The 25639-nt window shown below is 60.1% G+C and overlaps 1 protein-coding gene across 1 annotated transcript; it reads left to right on the forward strand.

Moving 5' to 3' along the window:
- The first annotated feature begins 6062 nt into the window (after nucleotides 1-6062).
- On the forward strand, nucleotides 6063-24238 carry TNNI1 (troponin I1, slow skeletal type). The gene is made up of 10 exons (XM_074351449.1): nucleotides 6063-6160; nucleotides 7721-7804; nucleotides 7976-8256; nucleotides 13357-13385; nucleotides 19404-19577; nucleotides 20143-20274; nucleotides 21389-21478; nucleotides 22558-22734; nucleotides 22984-23093; nucleotides 23908-24238. The coding sequence occupies exons 1-9, from the start codon at nucleotides 6063-6065 to the stop codon at nucleotides 23089-23091; spliced, it is 1173 nt and encodes a 390-aa protein (XP_074207550.1). The 3' UTR covers nucleotides 23092-23093; nucleotides 23908-24238.
- Nucleotides 24239-25639: the final 1401 nt, after the last annotated feature.

Consider the following 25639-nt stretch of genomic DNA (forward strand, 5'->3'; position numbering starts at 1 on the left):
TGGAGTGCGCTGAGTGGTGTCTCTCTCTCTCATACACGCACATGCACGCACACACACGCACCCTGCCAGCTCCTATGCCCTCACTTAGCCTCAGGGGCCAGGGCCCTGGGAGAGCCATCTGGCCACAAGGGCGACGCCTTCCTCTGTTTCCTGCGTCTTCCTCAGACTGTGGCCCATCTTGTGATTTTCTCTGCCAGATTTCGCTCTTCTCCAGGACTCCCTGGAGAAGGAAGCCCACATGGGCGGTTGGCCTCTGGCCACACTCTTACTGCCTGACCTCGGTTTTCATAAATGGGAGACTAAGAACAGTAATTTCCTCCTTTTCCAGGAATCCTGTGCAAATAAACAAGGTCAAGAACACACAAGTGAGCAAAGAAGCTGTGTGGGTTCCCTGAGCTCTGGTCCCTGCAGGGCAGCCCTCAGCACTGGTCTCCCATGAGCCGCACGCCCTGCCTGAGCCCCAGCTCCTGCCTGGCCCAGCGGGGCCCCCCTCTTCCTTGGAGACTCACCTGGGAGCCCTGGCGGCAGGCAGAGCCGAATCAGGCCCTGGTGATCCCTGCCTCCTGCAGGGCTGGCACAGACCCCCTGGAGAGCCGGCTGGCCGGGGCCTTGCTTCTGACCAGTGGGACAGATGTGGTCCCACGTCTGGGATTAGGCTGCGGAAGACTTCTTGTTCCTTCTGACGAAGAAAACGGCCGTGTCAGACGGGCCATTTGGCAGGGATGGAGGGTGGTCTGGGTCTCACCGCCCACCTTGTCAGTTGGAGACAGGTCCCTCCTCAGTCAGACCTTCAGATGAGACCCTGCTCCTGGCTGATGACAGGATTGCTGCCTGGTGCGACCCTGGAGCAGAGGTCCGGCCAGACACGCCAGGGTCCTGGACCCTGAGGAACCGTGAGATGAGGCCCAAGTGGTTTACACCATGAGTCTGTGACGACTTGCCACGTGGTGATCGATGACAGAGCAGACACCGTCTTCAGAGTCTCTTCCTGCCCTGTCAGGGCCAGGGCCCCCTGCTCACGCCCATCACTGTCCACCACACACTCCATGCAGCAGGAACCACACACTCTTCACCTTTTGTCTCTGCAGCTGGCTCTGCACCTGGCACACAGCACAAGTTCAGCAGGTGTTTGCAGTGTCTGAGGTTCTGGAATCTCCCCCCATCTCTGCTCCCCACCTCCCTCCACGTCTGACAGTTTGCTTTTTCAGAAAGCAGTCCCGGAGAAGGCATCAGAGTGCCCTGGGCTGAGGGAGGGGCCAGGCCAGGCCCTTGTGGGGCGGGTGCTCCCTGCTCAGCCCCGTGGGCTTGGGGGCCACAGAGGAAAGCTGAGGGCTGGGAGGGAGCAAGGCAGGGCCCACGGTCTCCCATGTAGGCGATGCCCCTTCTCTCGCCGGCCTGCTAAGCCCAGGACATCCTGCCTTGCTGCCTCGGACATCCGGAATGTTCCCAGGCTGGAAGTTTGTCCCTGGCTGATGAGAAGTGCTCTCCCTATGGCAGGAGGATGAACTCTTTGAGAAGGAAATTCTCTGACACAGGAGAGAGCCGGGGGCAGACACCTGCCCTCCTCACCCCGTCGGGCAAGGAGAGCGTGGCCAGCAGCCTCCTGTGGCTGCTGTGACCAGGGACACAAACATGGTGGCTTGAAACCCCTTCTTTCACAGCTCCGGAGACCGCGAGCCCAAAGTCACCATCAGGCTGATGACTGCTGAGGCAAGGCTGTCGGCAGGGCTGTGCTCGCGCTGAGCCTCTGGGCAAGAATCAGTTCCTGCCCGTCCAGCTCCTGGGTTCCAGGTGTCCTGGGCTGTGGCCACATCACTCTAACCTCTCCCCAGTGGTCACGGTGCCCCCTCCTCTTCCGTCTGTAATGCTCCGTGTGCCACCCTCTCACGGCCCCGCGATAAACTTCACAGCCCACCTGCATAGTCTGGATCATCTCCCCAGCTCAAGAGCCTTCATGTGGTCCCATTTGCTAAGTCTTTGCCATGTAAGGCAATACGCACAGGTTCCAGGGATGAGGAAGTGGACATCCGGGGGGCTGTCATGAAGGGTGAGCCTGGAAGCGGAGAAATGGGGGCACAGAGCAGCCCAACTCTGTATTCTCACCTGGCCAGTGAAGCCTGGAGTCTGAACTCCCAGACCAACCTCCCAGCTGCGAAGGGCTGTCCCTGCACGGGTGGAGGGGGGGGTCCAGGACAGGCCGGGCCGGCTCCGCCTTGCCCACCCTGGCATCGCACATCTGTCCCTGGCTTCGGCCCCTGCCCCCCACCCGCCCAGGCGCCTGCCTGGGAGGTGCGGGCTGTGTTGGGGCGTCTGGCCTCAGAGCCTGGCTCTCTTTCTCTCCGAGAGCAACATCTCCCCAGCAGCGGGCCTGGGTGCCCCGTCCCACCGTGGAGGTGGCCGTAAGTCCCCCTCCTGCTCACGCCCATGGGAACGGCTGGGGCCAGGGCGCATCCTGTGGACCTAGCCCCTCCTGGGCCTGCTGACTGCTCCTTGGGCCCGAGCCTCTGCCTTGGCTGTGATGCCGGCGGTCGGCCCCAGAGCTGTTCACTGGGGAACTTCAGAAGCCCGGAAGGGGCTGGGTGTGGCTGGCGAGGACCCAGGCGGAAGGGTGTTGCCCGGGGCACATGAGCCTCCTCACCCTTCATCACCAGCACCCAAGGGGCCTTTGTTCAGACCTGAAGGACGCCAGGCCCCGGGGAGCCCTGGACCAGCTGGGAGGCCCATCACAGCCCCAGGGCGGGGCCCTGCAATCTGTTTACTCAGCCGCCTCCTCCCCAGTGGGTGCGTGCGGGGAGCAGGGCTTTGTCTATCTTTGGCAGATGGTAAGTTCTGGGTGAGCGACCCGATGACGCTGGAAGGTCCCCCTGTCCAAAACCGGTTTCCCTTCTCTTCTGACACCGAGTCCACTGGGACAGTTACGATGGTTTGAAGGGTGAGAAAATGCCCCGTGCAGCTGGGACGCTACACACCTCAGAGATGACTGTTATTAGCGTCTCCAAGGAGCTGGGAGAGGGCACGCTCACCTCCAGGTGGGTGGGAAGGCCGCCCACCAGCTTGTTACCCAGAGTGATGGTCTCTGCTGCATGGCCTGGTGATAACCTTTCTTGGGGCTTTGAAAACAACCAGCTTATTTGATCTTCGCCACCTCCTGGAGCAGAGAGGGTCCTTTCTCACTTTGTGGATAAAGAGATTGAGAATCCAGAGACGTTTGGTAATTTGCTCAAAATCACACAGTGCTTGCCTGGTGTTGGATCAGAATCCAGATCTGTGGGCTGAGAATCGGCTGGGGTGGAGCAGCGAGAAGATGCTGACGAGCCTGGAGGAGCTGGCCGCCCGGAGGGGCAGGAAGCAAACACTGAGATGGGCCTGGGGTCAGGGTTTGGAAGCTGCACTTCCCTGCCTGGGTGGCTGACGGGTGGTGACTGGGCTGTAATTACGTCAGTCGTGGCTAATGTGGGCCTGGACTCTGCTGGGCGCGTGGTCAGAGCTGGGAATAATACAGTTAATAAAACAGTAGAGGGACACGGGTGGACGGAGGCTGTGAGACCGAGGGTGGGAGTGGAGGTTTTCCAGAAGCGCAGGGGCAGGGGTTCCCCGAGGGACAGCAGTGCGTGGCGCCCCAGGGGCCGGCTGGGCCCTGGTGGGTGGGAGGCCCCGAGATGAAACCTCGTCACAGCACTTGGTGGGGTGTCCGGGGTGTGATCCGGCCACGAGTGGCCACTCGGCCTGGCCCCGCGGCCCTGGTCTGCCCTCCCCCAAGCCACAACAGAAGACAACAGCCCCAGGACGACCCTCCTGGGCACAGGACAGGCGAGGCCCAGCAGGACAAGGAGCCCTCGTGCGCCCTGCACGCAAATCCTGCTCCTCCTCCCCTGGCCTCGGGGGGTGGTTGGAAGTTCAGATGCCGGGGGGGGGGGGGCAGGGGGTGGGGCTGGGTCACCTGGGGGTCTCTGGGAGCCCCGGGTTCCTGGAGCCGGAGCGGGCGAGGGTCCTGGTGCAGCGCCAGTGGGCCCTCTTTGACTAGAAAGGAGCAGGGATGCTGAGCTGCCCAGAGCTCACAGCGCACAGCAGCCCTTGGGCACAAGGCGGACGGATGACTAGTCCCACTTTGCAAGTGGGGAAACAGAGTCCAGCAGGTGGGAGGCTCCACCTGAGGCCACCCCCAAGTAAGTGGAGGCTCCAGGATTCATGGTAACGTGGGCGTGGGGACAGGATGGGGTGGGAGTCTGAGTGTACCTGGGGCATGGGGCCATCTGAAGGGTGGGGTTGGGTGGGTTGGGTGGGGTCCCTCCTCCCATCCATCCACCCACCTTCCATCCGCTTCCACCGCTGCCCCTACCCCGCCGGGTGTCTGGGGGCCCAGGCAGAGCCTGCAACGCCCCAGGGAGGGGGCGCAGGGTCCCAGCGGGGCAGCACAGATTTACTCAGCCTTTCCTTGAAAATTCCACACTCTGGGCGTTTGGTGGGAGTCTGGAATGCACCTCGTCGGAACAATCTGTCTTTCAGGGCGCACTGCATCAATCACCTCATTGTTCCTCCTTGTCCTGGGCCTCTCAGGCTGCGGGGGTGGGGCATCGGGATGGTAGGAAGAAGGGGCGCCCCCTGGTGTCCCAGTCTGCACACACCCATCGGGGTGCCCGAGCTGGGCTGTGGCCGCGGCCTGATGGCAGCTTCCCACCCCGCCACCACTCCCCATCGCGTTCCCGGATCTGGGCGGAGCTGGAGGGAGGTTGTGTGGGGACAACACACAGAGCAGGGGGTCAGGCATGTCACAAAAGAAGGATGCTGCTGTCCAGCAGTCCAAGGACAGTCCAAGGGTCCAGGGCCCAGCCTTGAATGGCCCCTGACGTATGCGGCCTTGGGTGACTCATCCCCCTCTCTGGGCCTCCGTGGTAAACGAGCTGGCCTGGGGACGGCACACACAGTCCTGCACACATCCCGCAGCGCGGCGGGGTCTGAATCCGGGCTCCGCCCCTCGCCAGTCAGGGGCCGTTCTTCCCCTTGATGAGCCTCGGTTTCTCACTCGGTAAAATGGGCTTAAAAACAATCACTCCTCATTATTTGTGGAATCCATATTCGCAAGTCAGCCCACTTGCTAAACTGTATTTGTCACCCCCAAGTCAATCCACCGCTCAGCACCAGCAGGCTCTCCCTGCGGAAACGTCCGTGCTCCGGAGACGGCGAGGACAAGAGCTCACCGACTTCAGTGAGATCCAAGGCACGGAGGTCCCTGAGGAAACTGGTGCAGCGGCCCAGACAACGCCTGAGCCTCCCCCCAGGCCTGTGTCTGCCCCTGGGGGTGGGGGTGCCCACAGCTCGCCCAGGTCACCCCGACTGACTCTGCCTCCTTCGGCCTGCAGTCCGGGGGGCTCTGAGCCGCCCACACCACTGTCACCAAGGTGACCTTCCTCCCGCGATGCGTGGCGCACCCCCCACCTCGCACACATCTGCCCCTGCCACGTCCTCTCTGTGAGTTTAGTTTGAACTCGTTTTGGTTAAGTTGGAAGTACTCACATAATCTGTGTAAGTACTTTTCACAGCCAAGCCAGGCAGTGTGCTATGATCGCTGTCCCAGTTTTACAGCAGTTTGATTTTCTCTGATGCTAAGTTTTGCCTGGTTTGTGCTTCTTGGTTGCCTGTGTCCACGACTCAAGGAGACCCCGTTTTGCTGGCGGCAGAGGGAGCTCAGTACCCCCACCCACAGGGGCATCTAGGCCCCCTCCTCCCTCCCTCCCCTCGTTTCTTTCCCGTTTCTTCCATGACCTCCACCCCCAACCTGTGCCAGTCACGCTGGGCCTCAGCCTCAGCTGCTGGTCGTCTGGGTGCCTCCCCCACCCCTATCCTAGCGACCCCCGTTCCCGGCCCTCGGCCCCTCTCTGTGGGCTGCTCCTTCGATCTGGGGAAGCACAACCTCCAACAGCTTCTTGAGAAAAGGCACGTGGGAATCCTGATGCTTCAGATACTGAAAAGCATCTTTCCTCCACCTTCTTGGTTGTTGATGGTCTGGCCGGGCATCGAGTTCAAATTATTGTCCTGATCCAGGGAAAATGTGGGGCGAGAGGATGGCTGTGTCCCAGGTCTCGGTCGAGTCGCTGGGAAGCACCCCACATAGTGGGGGTCCCTGGCTTCGCACTGGAAAGAATTCAAGAGCGAGCGTCAGGTGAGTGAAGGTACATTTATTCAGAGACACACACTCCATAGTGTCCCACTCAGAAGGGGGAGCGGCCAGGAGGGGCGGGGCTGGTAGCTTCTGTTGGCTGGGGGACTTCATACGCCAACAAGTGGGGCATTATTCCAACTTCTCTGGGGAAGGGGCGGGGATTCCCAGGATCTGGGCCATCACCCACTTTTTGACCTTTCATGATCAGCCTCGAAACTGTCGATGTCACCTGTGGGAGTGACTGTCATGGCATCTGTGGGGTGCCATTTACCAAGCTAATCTGCCACAGTGAGCGTACAGTGAGGCGCAGGTCTCCTGGAAGTCCACCCTTCCGCCGTCTTGGGCCCCAAGACCTACTGGGAGCTGGACCTCTGGCCGCCCTGGTGCTGACGGCTGCCCCCTGCCCCTCCTTCCCGTCTCAGTCCCGGGGAGTTTTGGAGGCATTTTCCTGCTGTGTTCTGGTTTCCGGCGGTGCTATGAGAGGCTGTGGCTACGTAACCTTCCAGGCTTCCGTGTGTGAGCTCTTCCTCTCTGGAAGCTTGTCCCCAGGGCCTCGGGCTTTGGGTCCCAGCAGAGCGGTTGCTGGGTGAGCCCACCCCTGCGTTTCTGGGAGGTGCGGCTTCAGCGTCTCTGATAACTGGCTCCTTCTGGCATCTCTGATCTTGCCAGATCTCCAGGTGGTAAGATACTGGACCCCTGGGCCATCCTTTCATCCTCTCATGCTTCCTGAGCAATGCCCCATCTTTTTTTTTTCTTTTTTTTTTTTGTATTTTCTAGAAGATTTCTTCAGCCTCCCCATCCAGCCCTTCTGCGGGATGCTGTGCTGTTGCTGTCGTGTTTCTAGTTCCAAGCGCTCTTTTTATGTTACACATGTTCCTTTTCTTTTTTGTGCATTTTCCCGTCTCACGGGCACATCTCTCTCTCTCTCAATCATAGTTTTTGAGGTTTCGCTCTGTTCCTTGCATTTTGTGTTTTCTCCAGGTTACTTTTTAATGTTTTAGTTCTCTTTCAATTTAGGTGTTTTCCTCCGCTGTCTGGTGACCCGTCAACGTCCACTTACACATATGAATTGGAGGCTCTCCAAGGCTGACTGGAAGCTCTGTGTGCGGGTGGGGCTGGGGTCCCGCGGTCTACCTCCAGCGGCCTCACCTGAGAGGTGTCAGTTTTCCTGGATCAGAGCCCACAGTCTCCCACCAGGATGTATGAGCCTGGCTACCAGAGTCCCTGGAGCAGAAGTTGGGGGGGGGGTACGTCCTACCCTCTGTCTGTGAACTTTGCTCCGTCCTCTTGTTGAGGATGACGTCCCCCAGTGTGATGCCGTGTCCTCAGCTGCGCCTGCTGCCTGATGCGCTGAGCACCCTCCTTCCCCCGACTCCGATCCCTTCCTCCTAGGACATTCTTCTGGTCTCTTCTCCTCCTCTGCATCTCTCCCTGGCCCCCTTCACATGTCCACCCCCTGCGGTTTCATCCCCACCTTCTCCTCCCCCCTCCCTTCTGTCCCCACACCTTGCTTGACTTCTCCACGCTGTGGGGCTGATGACTCCCAGTCTGCCTTTCCAGGAGCAATCTCCCCCGAGCTGGGTACCGGAATGTCCAGCCCAGCAGCCGTTGGCTGGGCCACCGATCTGCCCCTGAGCATCTCAGGTTTGTCTGTCTAACATGGAACTGGCTGGTTTAATCCCAAACCAGCCCCTCCTCTGAGACTTTCTTCTGCTTTCAGTTTAAGGCACCACATCCACCCTGGTGACTAAGCCAGAAAATCATTCTAGATTCTTTCCCTGTCCCCCTCCCGGCCACTGCCCCCCCCCCCACTAGTGCTGAAGACCAGTCCCCGATTGTCTGTGGCATCTGTCTTGCCCACAAGAAGACGTTGCCTGCCATTCGGAGAGACAAGGACTATTACAGCCATCAAGCCATTAGCCACTGCAGCTGTCCCTCCAGGGCGCCCTGGGGGGGACTCAGGGTGCGGAAAAGCAGGATGCGGGCCCCAGAATGCTATGATGCAGATCTAAGGAGTAACTTCCACCACGCAGACCCTGGCATCTTCCCTACACAGAAAAACAATAAAACCTTCAGGAAGCCTTTCATGCTCAACTGTGAGGTTTTTTTCAACAAAACTTCCTGTATATCCTGGCTCCTCCCCGTCTCTTCCGAGCAGCTCCTCAGAGGCTCTGAGAGGCTGCCTCCTGGGCTACAGTCCTTAGTGAGTTCCCCTAATAAAACTTAACTAGAAACTTTCAGGTTGTATGTTTTTCTTCAGTTGAGTGTCCTCTGTTCCAGGCTGCTGCTGCTGCGTTAATTCAGGTCCTCCTTGGCAGTCACCCTTATTTATTATTATTATTATTATACTGTTGTATTTTTATGTTATTCACATCATATTTAAATCTTGTCATATTTGGTTATTGTTGTTATTATTATTATTATTGTGATTGCCTCTGACCTGACCCCTTGGTCTCCGACTCTTCCACCCTCTGATCTGGCCTTTCTTCTGCAGGCGGCATGAACTTTCTAAAATTTGACTCTCACTGTGTTGCCCTGGTTTACAGCCCTTTAACAGACCTCTGTTAAATGCATGGGGTTCCAGCTCCTTGGCACCTGGCGTGCAGAGCAGGCTTTGTGACGGGTCATCACCCTGCATGCAGTCCCAGCTCACCAGCTCCGGCTTGTCCCCCAGCTAGTCCTTCACGCTCTAGCAAGAGCAAGCTGCCTGTAGTTCCCCCACCTGTCACGGGCTTTCCTGCCGCTGAGCCGTGCTTAGGCCATCTTGGGTCTGCGGTGCCCTTTCTCCTTGGTTGCCAGATGAACTCCCATACTTCCTAAAAATCCTAGATCAGGGGTTCCCTTGAGTCCCCGCTCAGAGAATTCATCACACCTTGTCAGCAAAACAAGAAAACACGCGTGTTACTTGTGTGTGTTATTACAACTGGGGAGTTTTCCTGTGTTCACGCGGACAACAGAGCAGGAGGTGGAGGCTCCCTGTCTACCTAGATTTTAGTCTGAATCGTGAAGAATTCACATTTCCCGAGGTCAGGGAGAGAATAACAGGTGAGGTGCAGTAAGTGTGCGTCACCCCAGGGGGAACCCCTGAGTTGCTGGGAGGTGACTGTCCACGGAGGGAGGTGCTGGTGAGAATGAATACGACTTTGTCACAGGCTGTGAACTGCTGAGGCGTCCGGGCCTCCACGAGTCTCCCTGGAAACCTTGACACCCCTAGTGTAGAAGGAGGGGGTTCTTCATACCTTCGCCTCCTGCGAGTCAGGAGGCGCCCCGCATGGCCTGCCCAGCTCCGCCCTGTAGTGTCTGCACCTTCCCCTGCAGCCTTTTCTCAGCGTCACCTGGGTCACCCCAGAGAGGAGCAGGGGACACGGGGCCCCCTCCCCGGAAGGACTGCACGTCCTCGGAGACAGTTACGCACACACCCCCACGTGGGTCCTTGAATGGGCTTCTGGGGGTCGTGGAGCCCCTGTGACAGTGGGTGGCTTCCAAACGATGCGTGAGAACGTTACGGATTTTGGGAGGTTTCGAAGGAAGTTCTGAGGCCCCCAAAAGTAAAGAGCCCCTTAACCAGGGGGACTTTTAGACGCAGGGACCCTCCCTTTAAGAAAGAGAAGCCACTTTGAAAGCAGCTACACGGGTCACGTGAATGCCCTGCGGGCCCTCTGACAGTCAGGCTGTGTCCCCCGCTCTCCCAGCTTTAGCGCGGGCTTGGCCCGCGTCACCTGTGCGGGCCGCACCTGTCCCAGGAAGGCTCCGCGGGTGATGGATGTGGGACGGGACTCGGGAAACCTGACTGTGCCGGCGCAGTGGGGGCCGGGGGCGGGATGAGCGCAGGGAAGGGACGCAGCGGCCTCGCGTGCACGCTCGCCAGGTGCTCGGGAGCCTCGCGGTCACACAGGTGCTCGCGCCCGCCCCGGCGCGCCCTCTGCCGGCCGGCAGGGGAACTTCGCCTCCAGCCCCGGAACGGGGACTTGGGCACATTCCCCACCCGCAGACACGCGAGGACTGAGCTAAAAACCGCAGCTTCACGCAGTTCCTCACGGAAGCCTCCCTCACTTGTCCTTTCAGGGACGTTTGGTGAAGCCACGAAACCACAAAGTCCCAGGTTAGCCGTGGCCGATCCACGCTCGGCAGCGTCGATGTTAAGACTCCCCCGGTCATGCCTGTTTCCAGGGGCCATTTGACAGGATTAAAAACCACGCTTCATTTTTCCTTGATCCTTTCTGCTTTTTTAAACTCCACTTTATAGACAAAATAAGTAAATCAGGATAACAGCAATAATCTACTGAGAGCAGAATAGTGGTTCTCACACTTCACCGAGGACTCTCAGACCCTTTGTCTGCTGGTCCCGATTGCTGATACTCACCGCGTCAGAGCTCAAAATGGAAAACCTTTCAAATACTGATTAACTTATTTAATAATTACAAGTCCATCTTACATCTTATTATGTAAGCCCAGACAGGTTTCCGTAATAGGACTATGTAACATAGACAAAATGGTTTTGTAAATATGTTATAAATAACAAACGTATCCATACCAATAAAATAAATTATCATTATTGATTATAAATTAAAATTTTAATAGTAAAGTTATAAAACATAAATATCTAATAAGAAGAAAGTCACTGTTTCACATTTGACAAATCCCTCTGATGCCTGGTTGCCAGAAGACACCTAGGTTCTCACCTGCTTCTGCGGCCAGTCTGCTGTTATGTTACGTTGTGCTGAGGCTCATAAAAAACATCCAGCCTTATGTCGATAAGTAGTTGGAAAAGAGAGAAGTATTTTTAAAATTTTATTTATTTACTTATTTTTGTTTTGTTTCTGGGGGGAGGGAGGTAATTAGTTTTCTTTCTTTCTTTTTCTTATTTTTTAATGGAGGCACTAGGGATTGAAACTCAGACTTCATGCCTGCAAAGCATGCTCGCTACCACTGCGCTACACCCTCCCCCCAAGAGAGAAGTATTTTATAGTTTTTTCAGAGAATTGTGGATACTCTTCCTGGGTTACCGTATCAAAACTCAGCAGGTGGAGATTTCTTGAAGGTTAATTACAATGTGGAACCTGAAACCGTATCAATGAAGTTTTCATTTTTCATTGAAGTTACATTAAAATCCACATTCACGTTGCACTTTGAGCGGGTGTCTCACCCATTCACTCCTCTGTGGTTCTGTAATAGGACGCACCAGTCCTTCAGAAAACATGCTGCGTTAACACATTTCATGCACTAGTCAATGATTTTTAAAAACTACATTCTTTAATATTGCTGCCAGGCTTATCCGGAAAGGCTATGTATTTGGGAAGCTGTCAAGCTCATGATGGCAGATGCAGATTTTCCAAGATTTGAATTTTCTTTTGAAAGCTTGACTTTTATAATTGGCAGCAAATACGCTCAGCTGTTTCCTTTGAGGTGACAGATCTACTTAGTTCATTTCTGAGAAAATATTTACCATTGTTCAATCCTACTCACTGCAGTTTTTCAGTCAAGTGAGACTGCCACACCAGGGATGTGGCAGCTGGGCTGCCATGTTCCCTTGTACTTACACCTTCAGGCGCACAGCAGACATGCTCCCTGTACACGGATGGTTCAATGGAGAACACTTGGCCCTTTCTTCTGCTTCATCAAAGACACTCTTAGGAAAACTGGCTTTTCCCCCTAAAGTGAGCGGTGGGCAGAACGCAGCTACAGCACAGTCTGGTGCCATGGCCCGACTCCCACGCTGGCACCAGAAGTTCCACCTGCCACTGCCTTCGCTCCCCAGTGCAGATGCAGCACGATGGAAAACGTGGGTCATGTCCCCGGGAGGCACTGCCAGAGACAGGCCCATGGTGGGGAAGAGATGGGTCCGTCTAGTGGGGCCTGACGCCGTCTCCGCGGCCCACGAGGCTAGGAGGGTCCATTTCACCCGCAAACCCCAGCTGGTTTCCCACCTCTCCTTCTGGTTCCCGTTGGGTGCAGTTCTGTGTCTATGGGACCATGTCCCCTGCTGGACCCACAGGGAGCCAGCGGAGGGTGTGTACCCTCCTACAGGCAACCCCTCTGACAAGGAGAGAGACGTGGGTGGAGGCGTGAGCAGACCTTTGGCCGGACGACTGCACTGGGAGGGACACGGAGGAGGGCCCTCCGCTTCCTGGCAGCTGCCCCCCTGCCCTCGGCCCCGCGGGTCCTGGCCCTGGCGTGGGTGCAGGGCTTTGGCGGGGTCATCTCGCCCTGGCAGGGTCTTGAAGGAGCTTCTGTAGAACCGCTGATGGAGGGGCCCCTTCCTGGCCAGATCCTCCCCAAGGAGCCTGCAAAGTCATCACCGGGTGGGGGCGGGTGGACAGAGAGGGTGAGCTGTGGGGCCTGGAGGGAAGGAGGTGCTCCCCAGATGAAGGAGGGGGCAGGGAGGCTGGGTGCTCCCCAGACGCTGCAGGGCCCTCTGTCTGCATTGGCACCTGCTTCCCCAGGATTCCTGGCTCCGGCCTGGGCACGGGGTGGAGGGGGTGGTCACAGCTCACAGTGACTTCCAAGGGGCTCAGTTTCATGTCAACAAAGGCCCAGCTGCCCAGCTGCTGTTTCTATGTGCGTCTGAGCTCATCGTTGGAGGGGAGAGCGGGTCGTCACCTAAGTCAAGGTCAGAGAGAGGCTGTGTCTGCCCCTCCCTGGGGGGAGGGAAGGGTGGAGGGTGGGCAGTCTGCCTGGACCCTCCAGGTGCCAAGAACTTGAACAGGACGGCTTCCCCTGTGCCCCCAGCCATGGGCACCCTGCCCTCATTCCAGGACCCAGGGAACAGGCAGGATCTCTCCTGAGCCCTGAGGGGCGATCTCCTGCACTGTCTCTGGTCGGAAGCCTCCTCTCCGGGTTTCCATCTGTCGTTTGTTCCATGAGCATTGGTGGAGCACCTGCTGTGTGTCAGGCGCTGTGTGGGAAAACAGGAGTAGGGCTGGGCCGACACTCAGGCTTCTCCAGAAGAGTAAACAGATGTCAGCCTTGCGGGTTAAGTGCAGGGAAAGAGGGTTGCACAGGGGCTGAAGAGGGCTCCTCGTGCAGGCAGGGTGGTCGGGGCAGGCTTCCTGGAGGAGGCAATGCTCCACTGATGCTTGGAGGCAGGTGGGGTGGGAGAGAAGGGCCTTCTGAGAGGCCTCTGTGGCCCTGGGAGCTTCGCACGGTCGTGTGTCCGGAGCTGAGGGCATGCGCTGACCTTCACCTCCCTTTCACAGGTGAGGACACGGAGGCTCAGAAGCCCCTGGTGAGTGCTGCTGTGTGTGGCGAAGCCGCCTGTCCCGAGGCTGGGGATCCGCTGGCTGAGTCTCTAATGTGCAGGCCTGGATGGGGAGGCTGGTTTGTGGCAGAAAACTGAGGCGCGGGTGACTGCTTTTCAGTTCTTTGTTCCTTCTGCTCTCTGCCTCCAGTCCCCTGTCTCACCTCTGCTCAGAACTTGGCGGGGGAAGCTAGCTCTGGACCAGTCCACGGGTGCCAACCGGACACCCGAGGGCCCCGCCCCCACGGCCAGCCGAGCGCCCTGCCTGGTTCCCGATCTGCCCTCCCCTCTGCCATCCCCGCTCCTGCCGCCCCATTTTGTTAGCTTCACGGCAGTCTCTCCAGGCCCCCGTGGCTGCCTGAACCTTCTTCCTAAAACGAGCTCGTGGTCACCCCGCCAGCTCCCCAGCAGTGACTCAGGTGAAGCACAGACCCCGCGGCGGAGTCTCAGGCCCCTTGGGGCCTCTGTCGGCCTCCCCAGCCGCCGCACGCCCTCAGCACCTGCTTCTGCTCACCTACTGGTCGGTCTGTTCTCTGGGCTCTTCCCTTTCAAAAAGTGGGTTAATCCATGCGCACGATTTGTTCCGTTTTTGTGCGTAGTAAGATTTTGTAAGAAAGCTGTTGTACAAAATATAAACGTAATCAACCCGTGCAGTGAACTCCAGCGAACTCATCCTGGCTCCCAGACTCCCTCTCTGATCCCAGCGGCTCCGTGTCTGGGGCCCAAGTTCATTCTCCACCCCAGCCCCTCGGCCTGGAACCTGTGCCTCTCACCCCCAGAGCTTCCCAGACCCTGCTCTGGCTGCCTTCCAGCACGGAGCTTCCCAAAGGTGACCTGACCGGAGCCCAGTTAGAGCCACATCTGCTGGTCCAGAGGCCAGAGCCTCCCCTCCGCTCTGCCCCCACCGTCTGCGGTCAGCTGCGAGCGAGGCCAGCCTCACTCCCGGAGCCCCCCACCCCCGTGGAACTGTGGGTATGTCCCCTGAGGACACCCTCATCCACCAGCTCTGTCCCCACTCAACAGGAGCATGGCCTTGAGAGGGGTCAGTGCTCTGCCTGCCCTGCCCCCGCCTGGGCTCCTGGCTCCTGAGCTGACCAACAATAATAGTCACTGGATTAACATAGCGGGCATTGTCTTCTCCTGACCGCAGGGTGGGTATTAGCTGTTTGTCTACCATCCTAAAAATAGCCGGTAAACAGGTGCAGCCCCGGCTCCAGCTCCCTGGATGCCGGACACAGAGCCTGGGCCGGGGAGAGGGGCCTTAGTCTCCCCAGGTCCCAGGCACGGGCCTGGGGTGCCCTTGGAACCTGAGAAACCCACCTGAAGAGGGTGCAGAGCAACTACAGACCCTCAGACCCTGTGGGCGTGAAGGTCAGGTCAGCCCCACAGCCTCGCTGGACCCCCAAGGCACTGTTTACATCACCCCCGGGTGCAGGCATGCCCCTGGCGCATGTGTACCAGGCCTAGAGGATGCCCCAGCCTCAGGACTTTTGCCCTCTTGGAGCACTGGTGGGGGGCCTGGTTGCCACATTTCCTTGTGACAGATGTAGGGCCAGTGAGATGACTCCTTTCCCCAGCTCTGCTGCCCCCAGGCCTCCCAGTGCCCCGGCCGCTTCCCTGCTCAGGGCCCCCTCTGGTCTGCTGCCCACCCCCTCTTTCTTGGACTCCCGTCTCCTAGGTGGTGGCTGCTGTGTGCACAGGCTTTGTGTGTCCTTCTGAGCCTGGGGCACGGGTGTCTTCAAGCCCGCTGGCTGCTGCGTGCACCGCGGTGTCCCCTCCATGAGGTGTCCCCTCCGTGAGGTGTGTGTGTGGTGGGGCGTGGGGGGAGCAGGGCAGTGGGAGGGGTGGCAGGCCTGTTCTATTTTTACTGGCCAGTGGCTGCGGGCGGTAGTTTTCATAGCCTCCCCTCGGCTCTGCCCCCAGCAGTCTGCAGTCAGCTGCGAGACGAGGCCAGCCTCACTCCCGGAGCCCGAGGAAGGTAGGTGTCTGCACCCGGCAGAGCGCCTGGGCTCCAGACGCAGGGGCAAACCAGGGCGTGCAGGTGGCAGAAGGCAGCTCTGGAGGCGCAGCAGGGCTTGGTGGGGGAACAGTCCCAAGACTCCTACGGCAAGGTGGCATCTCTCCTGCAAAACTGGTTGGAGGTGAAACTCCTGCCCGTTTTGAGACTGGGAGCCGTGAGAGGAGTCGTCCACAGGCTGCCCAAGGAGCCCCAGGGCGGCGCCTAGCGGGTCTTGGCTCACACTGGCTGCCCAGTCAGTCCCGGAGGGAGAGGGTTCCTGAGGGAAGGGGTGGCATCGGGGACCAGAGGGGGCAGGCGGCTGCATCTGGAACTTGAGGGAGAGCTGGTGAGCAGTGCCAGTGGGGAGGAGAAGGGAGGTCTGTGGGCAGGACTCAGGGAGGGAGCCTGGACCCCCCACCGCCGCCCTAGGAGACCACCCTGCCTCTTTGTTCTTTGTCTCTGAGGGATTCACTTGGTGCCCTTTGCTGCCCAGCAGACAGGAGCAGGGGTGGGCAGAGCGCCAACCCCGTGGCGGGGGGCAACCCCCACATGCCTTGTTCTGGAGTGGAGGTCATGTCGAGGTGGGGGTCCTGGGGGAGGCGGGGGCAGCATCGGGTTTGGAATGTGAGATTCTGTGAACACATCAGTGAGGCTCCGGGCTGGGCTTGAGGTGGGGGCTCTCTAACTGGGGTTGGGGGCTAGAGACGGCAGACTGTCCCCAGCACTTCTAGGGGGGCTTTCTGTTCAGAGCTCAGGGCGGGGTGGGGTGGAGTGGAGGTCCCACAGCCACAGCCCTGGGAGCACAAGCCTTGTTCATGGTCAGTCAGGGAGGACCTGGATGCCCTTGAACTGGGGCCCAAGGTCAGGGGGTAGGGAGCACGGGAGGAACATGAGCCTGATGAGAAATTTGTGACCTGAATTGTCAGGTGTGTGCAGAAGTTGGTTCCTCTTTCCACACACACACACACAAACACACACACACACACAAACACACACACACACACTTTTACACGCGGACACACGAAAGACCTAGGTCTAATGGTCCAGCTGACATTCTGCCCCACCCATGGGGCCTCAGGGGAGGGCCCCCCGGCCACCCTCAGTGGGTTCTGTTATCTCCTCTTTGCTGCAGCCCCCCCCCCCACTAGAGCCATGTCTACATCTGACTTCTTATCACCACCTGCTTGTCTTCCAGGGGGCCTGTCAAGGGGTCCCGTCTGGTGGGTGTCAGAGCGCAGGCCGAGACCCTGGGCCTGGCGTTTGTCAGCGGGGCAGGCTGTGGGGGGGCCTGGAGCTGGGCAGGAGGCCTGGACGGGGTGGACAGGTAGCAGGCACCAAGCGGGAGGCCTGGACCTGACCAGATGCCCACCAGGGGCTGAGCCCTGTGCCCTCTGGGGACCACACTGTGGGGGTGATGATGGAAGCTGGACCTGGGTGGCATCCCCCCACCCCCGCGGCCTTCCCTCTTTGGACTCCCTCCGTGTCTTCAAGGCAGCCAAGCCCTAGAATAAACAGCGGGCGAGACAATCGAATTTCAGCCAAGCATCTCGGGAATGCGAGGACTTCCTCCCCTGTGTGTCCAGGGTGGCGGCTGAGGCGCTGGGGCCACACCCTCTCTCCCCCTCCCCCACCCAGCCTCGCCCTCCCCTGGGGCAGAGGCGGGGGTGGGACGAGTGAAGGCTTTCAGCTGGGGGGACGGGAGAGGAAGTCCAGCCTCACCCATGCCTCGGGGCATGAGGGGAGAGGGAGGTCAAGACAGGCGGAGGTGGCTCTGGAGTGAGGGGACTGTGGCCACTTTGCACGAGTCCTTTAGAGTCGGCCTCCCTCCCCGACTCAGGCCAGGTTCCTGGACCAAATCCAACTCCTGACCCTGCGCTCAGCCTCCCCGCACCCAACGCCGCCCCCCCCCCACCCCCCGCCGTGCTTCGTTCCCAACCCAGCTCAGGGTTCCTGCCGCTTGCACCTGCTCCACCCCAGCTGCCCTCCTCCCTGCGGGGATCTTTTGCCCAGTCCCACCCCCTCCGCTGGAATGCTCTTTGTCTAGGCCTGATGGTCAGGCCTGGCTTTGGAACAGCCCCCTCTACAGCTCCAGGACCCCCTCCTCCGTCTGGGCCACAGGACCATCAGCCAGGGGGCTGCGAACTGTGCTCGGTGGGCAGAGGACCTCGTGGAGGTCCACGGGGCCCCTGTGCTAACCCTCTCGCACCCGGGCCGGTGGCTCTTGCTGGCTGCACTTGGTTTGCATGAAGGGTTCAAGCCCCAGATATCAAGCGGAAAACAAGTTCTTTAACTCCTCGTTTTGCAGAGAGGAAAGCCGGCTAGGAGAGGGCCGGGGGAAAGGTTGGCTTGGGACAGGGGGTCTGCCCCGCCTCCCGGCTCACCCCTCCCTGCAGGGCCTCCTCACCGCCGGTCCCCTCCCCCCAAGGTCCACGGGAACGGCGCCCCTGGAGTTGTGCCATGTGGTGGCGCCTGTGGTCTGTCATCAGTCTCCCAGACCCCTCCCCTCTCTGAGACCCCCATGACCACCCACTGTCCATGGGACCAGCTAGACTCAGCCATTGTTCAAGGCCCCGTGTCTGAGCCCTGCCCTCCAAACATACCTTCTGTGGGTCCCATTCTGTTCCCCACGGGCGTTGGCAAACTTCTAGAAAGGGCCAGCTAGGTGGGGGTGGGGGCAGAATCGGAACCTTCCCTCATTAATGATCCCTCCCGCCCCCAGGTGCTGCCCCCTGACGCCATGCCGGAGGTGTAAGTAGTCCTCTCCCCCAGGGCTCCAGGTCGGTCCCTTTGCTGCGGATTTCAGCCCGTAGTTAGGGACCATCTGTTCAGTCCCCGAGCAGCTCTCCGGGACACCACATCCTCAAACAGGGATGGTCCTGAGTGCTGGGGTTCCCCAGCTTCACCACGTGTCCTCCCAGGTTTTGAGCAGAATTCGCCCCAGGTTGTCTTGGGAAGACCTTTTTGGCCTGTGTCTCAGAGTTTGTCTGCACTGCACCCAGGCCATGAATTACCATTGCCGAATAGATTAACAGAGCTTTGGGAAGGGACCCACATGCCCACTCGGGATCCCACGTGGACCCTCCATCCTCCCCAGCGTACAATGGCTGGTGCTTCCCAGCAAGGACCTCCAGTAGCTCAAAGGGCTGGTGGGTTTTTTCCCTTCTGCTGATCCTCAAACTGGCCCCACCACGTGATGTCTGATTCCTTTCTGGGCACTGGCACGGCACCCCTGCCCCAGCTTGTTCCTGGGGTCTGCCCCCCAGTGTGTGAAATGCGTTGTTCACACTCACTCTGTCTTCTGCTCTCCCCCTTCCACCCCCGCCCTGGGTCCTCCCTGTGATGGACGCCTGCAGCGAGGTGAGTGAGACTTGGGGTATCTCTGTTTGGCTTAAGTCTTTAGATGGGTGAAGGTGGGGTGGACATTTGAGGAGAGGTGAGAGCTTGGGTCAGGACCCAGGGAGGGGGTGCCCAGTGGCTGAGCAAATTCCCAGGAGAATAGAAACCCTGGGGGAAGACTCTGGACTCAGGGCTCCTCGAGGTCCAGGCAGGGGGTTCCCCCGGCACGATGTCCCTGGAAGGTGGTCCTGGGGCTGCGACCAGGCAGAGCCCGGTGTGCCTCTGCACCCAGGCTGACCGCGGAGCAAGTCCTCCCTGCCCTGGTCTGAGAACCGTTCCAGCCCTGGGGGCCGTGCTTGTCCTTGAAGAGCCAGTCCCTGGAAAGCCACATTTGAAGGGTGGGAGGGGATCTCCTTGGGTTTTTCCACCTCCCGCAACATTGAGGGAGGAGCACAGAGGGTCCTTGCCTCCTCTCCAGGTCTCAGCTGGCTGGATACAGTCCAGATTTGTTCAGCTGCTGAGGACACAGCCTCCGTCCAGCCCTGGGCGGTCGGGGTGGTGACTGCAGGGGGTGGGCTGTGGCTCAGGGCTGGCAGGGGGCATCAGCAGCACAGACGGAGGGGACACTCCGCAGAGTCTCAGTGAGAATCAAATAAGCTGTTTCTCTATAGCCCTGTGAGTCTTTAAGTTTATTGAAGGGAGTCCTCAGTGGCGGCTCCGAAGCGCCCCGTGTGGCAGGGAGCGGCACTGCAGCCCAGTCCAGGTTCCTGGTTCTCACCTGTCTCTTCTCCCTCTCCCCTCAGAGAAAACCCAAGATCACCGCCTCCCGCAAACTCCTGCTGAAGGTGAGCGGGGTGCTGGCTCTGGGGTGGGGGTGGTGACGTCTAGGGGGAGGCAGAGGGCAGCAGAGGGTGGTGGGCGGGTGAAGAGGAGGGAGATGGGTGTCGGGAGGAGGAGGGAGCGGGGGGGGGAGCGAGGGGGGGGTAGGGAGAGGCAGCGGGGGGGGGGCAGGAGGAGGCGCCAGGGCCAGGGCCCGGAGCCCAGGGTCAGTGGGTTGGAACTTGGAAATCTAGCATCCTGGAGCCCTCTGGGGCCTGCGAAGAGGGGAGACCAGCTTCATGGGGGGGGGGAACCCCTGGTGGGGAGGTGGGTTTGCTTTAGTTGGTAAGAGTTGCCTTTGGCCCAAATAGATGAGATGTGCTTAAGAGGAGAAGGGAGGGAAATTAAAGCCCAGGACCCCAGAGTGCATGGGGTCACCCAGGTGTGGTCTCAGGTGGCCGAGCACGCACCCCCACACGTAGTGGCTGCCCTGTCCACACGCGCCCAGGGCTGCCTGGTCCGCAGCCACTGACACCGAGTGGGAGGCATGGAGGGGTGCCCGGGCCCCACTCACCACTCTGCCCCGTCCAGAGCCTGATGCTGGCCAAGGCCAAGGAGTGCTGGGAGCAGGAGCACGAGGAGCGGGAGGCTGAGAAGGCTCGCTACCTGGCTGAGCGCATCCCTACACTGCAGACCCGCGGCCTGTCGCTCAGCGCCCTGCAGGTGAGTGAGCAACAGCGCGGGGCTTCGGGCAGGTGACCCAGGGACCAGCTGTCAGGAGCCCAAGCTACCTTGGCTCACTCCTCGTTTAATATTCACACCCCCAGGAGGCGGTGCTGTTCCGCTGGGAAGGGAGCCTGCAGGCACGCTGGTGATGGGGAGATGGGCTTTGGGTGGGGCTGAGCCAGGGACGGGGTGCAGGAGGTGGGCAGCCCTCGGGGAGCCTCGTTTCTCCAGGGTTGCCTGTCCTGTCCCTGCAGACAGGTCTTTAATGTTTTAGAAACATTGGTAACAGTTTAAACACCAGGGTCTGCGGAGTAAAGAGAGGAAATGCAGGTCGTCCTCAACTCACGACGGGGCTGCGTCCCCGCAAACCCAGGGCCAGGCGGAAGCCCTGGAGGTCTCAAGTGCCCTGAGCACACCTGTCCACCACACAGCCCAGCTCGCCCTCGCCGACCGTCGCCGCGCTCGGGGCACTCACATTAGCCTGTGCTGGGCAGAGTCGCCCAACAGAAAGCCTGCTTCATCATAGAGTTGAGTGTCTCCTGGAATTTATTGATTACCACACCGAAAGTGGAAACCAGGCGGTTGTCTGGTACGGAGCGGTTCCACGTCCATCGGTGGTTTGCCCCGTGAGCGCGGGGCTGACCGGGGCTGGGGCTGAGGCTGCCCAGCGCCACGATCGCTAGCCTGGGAAAGACCGAAATTCCAGACTCCAAGTACGGTTTCTACTGAATGTTTCTACCATCGTAAAGTCAAAACATCACAAGCCGAGTCCTCGTCAGTCAGGGACTGTCTGAACACTGAAATGTCACCAATAGTTACCTCCTGGCGGGGTGGCATCACTAATTATTTTTGCTTTATTATTTTTGCTTAATACATAATTTTCAAAATATCTACAATTAACTTATATTGTTTTTATCATAAGAAAACGTTTTAAAGATAACAAGTATGTTCAGAAGGAAAACAAAGGGCTTGCACTCGGAGTGAAGGGGTTCATCAGCTCCTTTTCAGAGCCCAGGTCTTGCCGAGGGGCTGGGAGAGGCCAGCACCAGGCTGGGAGGCAGAAAAGGGCGGCTGAGGGCTGACCTCCTTCCTGAACCCTTTACTCCTCTAGGACCTGTGTCGGGAACTGCATGCCAAGGTGGAGGTGGTGGACGAGGAGAGATATGACATTGAGGCCAAATGTCTGCACAACACCAGGGAGGTGAGCCGGGGGTGGGGGTGCACAGCTGGTGCAGGCTGGCTGGCTGGGTGGGGTCTGGGGGAGGTCTGGTGGGCATGGCCATGGCAGCTATGGACGAGGTCTCCCTCCTACTGCTGGGTCTGGGCAGGCACCTATCAGGAAGCTCTGGTCCCTACACTCCAGTCCCCTGGGGCTGGGATGGGCAGAAAGCAGATGGTCACACAGGTGAAAAGCACAAGCTTCCTCCTACCTGCCACGCGGACTCTTCAGTGGACGAGAAGCCGCCCGCTAGTCACCCCACAGTCACGTGCCCGCTAATAACGTCTTGCCTTGTGTGTGGCTTTCACGGGCGTCTTTCCTGTGACCCTCCCTGCGTGCCTTAGACGGAGTGGGTGCTTTTGCCTGTGTCTGACAGATGAGGACGCAGGCTCAGAGACTCAGAAACTCGGCTCGGGTCACACAGTGGATGTCCTGGGCTGGGCCTTGTCTCTGGCCCCCGACTCCAGGGCTCAGGGCTTCCTGGCACTGGATGCAGGGAGCCAGCTCCACCCAGACCCAGCTCTAGTGGGGGTGGGCGGAAGGCGGGGGGCCAGAGCTCCTGCAGTTGGAGGGGGCAGCTTCTGAGCACCTGTTTCAGCAGTGAGGGTGGTGGGGTGGGGCCAGAGCCACTTCGTCCTCCCCACTCCTCCCGATCAGGAAGGATGGGCTGTGGGGCCACTGATGTCCCCAGAATTCCCTCCAGAGGTCGCACCCTGAAACCCCCAAGGGGGCTTGGACCTGGGGTCCGTCGGCCTGCTGGACCCAGGGGACGCCTTCCATGGCTGCTCTGAAGGCTTACTGGGAAGAGACTGGTTAGAAGCAGGAATGAGAGGGAGTGGCCCCTCCACTCCAAACGGGGCTTCGGCACCACACTCTGCCCCTTCCCGTGCGGCGGCCGAGACGGCCAGCGGCCTTCCCTGTCCTTGTCCTGCTCACTCCTGTATCAACAGAACAGACTAGAGGTGGCTCTTTGCAAGGTGACCGGTGGGTCTGAGCATCCCCGAGGGTCTGGCCTGGAGAAGTGGGGGGCCCCGGAGCCCTGAGATGCCCCCTCCCCGCAGATCAAGGACCTGAAGCTCAAGGTGCTGGACCTGCGCGGGAAGTTCAAGCGTCCGCCGCTGCGGCGGGTCCGTGTCTCGGCCGATGCCATGCTGCGCGCCCTGCTGGGCTCCAAGCACAAAGTGTCCATGGACCTGCGCGCCAACCTCAAGTCTGTGAAGAAAGAGGACACGGAGAAGGTGAGCCCTGACCCTCGCCCCACACAGCTCGGCAGGCCCTGCACTTCTGGGGGGGCCCAGTTGACCTGGTGGAACGTTCCAGAGCCTCCCGGGGAGCCCAGGGGAGGCCTTAGCATCCTGTTCTGCGAGGAGGAAGATGGGATTTCCCGCCTTGCGGAAGAGGCTGACTCTCCACCACCCAGTTTCTCTTGCGTGTGGAGGGCCCGGCTGGCCCCCAACCGCTAAGTCTCCCGTGTGTGGCGCCCACAGGAGCGGCCTGTGGAGGTGGGCGACTGGAGGAAGAACGTGGAGGCCATGTCCGGGATGGAAGGCCGGAAGAAGATGTTCGATGCGGCCAAGTCCCCAACCACCCAGTAGAGGTACGCAGAGGCTGGAGGGTAGAGGGACCCCAGGACAGGGGCCGGTGCGCTGGGCCACGTGGTGCGGAGGGAAGGCCCTGAAATGTGCTCAGTCCTGGCTCCGCCCAGACTGTGGGCACATGTTCCTGCTTTGGGGCTCTTTGCTCCCCTCCCCTACGGAGTTGGGGTTGTGCCAGCTCACTGGTCCTCTGGGGGTGGTCCTGGTACCACCTGGGGTGCAGACGACCTGGCTGCACCCCAGGCCCACTGGATCAGAGACTCTGGGGAGGAGCCAGCCCCTGGGTGACTCTGATGCAAGAGCTTGGAGCCTGTGGATTCGATGACCCCAGGGCCCTCCAGCTCTGACTTTCTGAAAGTCTAAGGGGAGTCCTGCAGAGTCCCCAGAACTGGTCCAAGACCACCCATTCTCCGAGGATTTGCTAGAGAAAGCAGCAGGGTCAGGCCACGTGACGGCCTCTGTGGGTGTGCGGAGGGGACATGTAACTGTCCGACAGACGTCAGTCAGACAAGCCCTCTGGAGGGGTGAGCTCTCTGAGGATGTGATGGGTGGAGGGTTGCAGTTGCCGGGAGGGTGTGTCAGAGCTCAGAGGTGGGGATCAGTCCGATGTGGAGGGGATGCCAGGCCGGGCCAGTGTGTGGGGTGGAGCCGTGTTGGGGGGAACTTGGGCTCTGGGCTGAGAGCTGAGGCAGTGGGAGCCCCTGTGGACAGTGGTCCTGCCAGGTGCTGGGGTGAGAAGGCCCACGACTGTGTGTGCTGCGGGCGAGTCACTTGGGTCACTGGGAGCAGATGGCTTCTGCCTCTCTGTCTCTACAGGCAGCTGGTCGAGCTGTGCCCTGGGCTCCCTTCTCACTTCTTCCTCCGGCTTGGCTCACCTACCCAGCCTGCGTCCCGCCCGCACTTCGGAGCATCCCACCCTGTTCCCTCGCCTCCCCTCCAGCCTGAGCGCCCTCCTGCGGGACTGGGGCTAGCAGACGCACGGGAGGGGGACAGCAGCGTCTGAAGACCTCACCTGGCCGGTGGGCTCCCTGGGGCTCCCGGCCCGCCGTGGCGCAGCCAGGCTGAGAGGAGGCGCTGCACCCCTCGCGATGCACGTCGCGTGCCCGCAGGCATCACAGCCCCTCCATTAAAATCAGTGTCCTGGTCATTTCTGTTGCTCTGGCTGTGGGTGCCCAGAAGGGGAGGGCAGGGAGCCTGTGAAGGAGGCCATGCTGGGCTTCAGGCAGCAGCGCGGGTCAGGACGGAGGGCTAGCGATTGGCAGCTGCCTGCTGGGGTCTCCCTGGTACCCCTTCTGCCCACCTAGTCCACCGACATGGCACAGCGCAGCCTCACCCCCAGGGTGCTCAGCTCAGCCCAGCCCCACACGTGCCTCCAGCTGCCAAGGGGGCTGGAGCCCCCGGCCCCGCTGCTCTGCCGGTGCCCTTCCTCCGCACACCATGCTCACCTCTCCCGGGTCCCAGGCTAAGTGGTCAGGTCAGGGCAAGGCGGCTCAGCACCTGGCCCAGCCAGGAGGCTGTCTCGCAGTTCTCCACCTGGCCACCAGGCGGCTCCTTCCGCACGTCTGCCCCTGGGCTCTCCCATCCGGTCCGGCAGGACCCTGTCCATCCTCATCCACGGCCCCCACCATTCGCCCTCCACAGTCCTGACGAGCCGTACCACCAGGACTGATTCTGCCCCAAGGTGGGCTGTCAGTGGTCTTCTTCTGTGTCAAGTCCTTTCCCCGTCCCAGTGACACCTGGACCAAAGCCTGGTGACGGGTGCAAGTCTGCGGGGGTGGAATGGGGGCCTGGGAGCACCCCCCCCCACACACACACACACATACTGAGGACAGAGGCCAGCGTCTGGGCCAGAATGGGGCCTGGCTCTTCCAGGGAGGAGGCGACAAGGGAGTGGCTGGTCCTGGGCCTGGACCAGGCTTTCTGGCCGCCCAGCCCTGGTCCCGGGAGAGCCTGAGCTGTGAGAAGACCCCTTCCACTGGCCCCACGAGTCCCTGCTCTGCCCTCTGCTCCCAGTGTTTTATCCCAGAGGCTGGGGGCAGAGTGCGGGCAGCTCCTCCTGGGGGCAGGGTCCAGCTCCTGCCGCTCAGCCTGTCAGCCCCCGAGGGCCCAGCCTCACGGGTCATCAGCGGAGGCCGCGCTCTGCCTGGGTTCTCACTGCAGACTCGGCTCAGTGGGCAGAGGGCAGACGTGATTTCTTACACCTGCTACCAAACACAGAAACCCTTGGGCACAGACACACCCAGTCGCTCACACACACGAAGCTGGAGGGCCCGGTGGGGCTGGGCCAGGCCACAGAGCACAAGCTTGGGCTTCGTGCCCAGGCAGCCACAGAAACCCACCCTTCCCTGTCCCATGGGTGCCTCCCAGCCGGCCCAGGAATGAAGCATGGGCTCCTTGCTCTGTCTCCACTCGGCCTGTGACAGCCTGGCCCGGGGCTGCCCAGGCAGCTCTCAGATCTGCCAGTCGACTGTCGAGCTGGGGCCCAGCAGGCTAGGGTCCCCACTCTGCCCTACAAAGGCAGGACCAGCCCCGGGCCTGACTCAGAGCA

This window comes from Camelus bactrianus, chromosome 23 (assembly GCF_048773025.1).
Source record: "Camelus bactrianus isolate YW-2024 breed Bactrian camel chromosome 23, ASM4877302v1, whole genome shotgun sequence".
NCBI lineage: Eukaryota > Metazoa > Chordata > Mammalia > Artiodactyla > Camelidae > Camelus > Camelus bactrianus.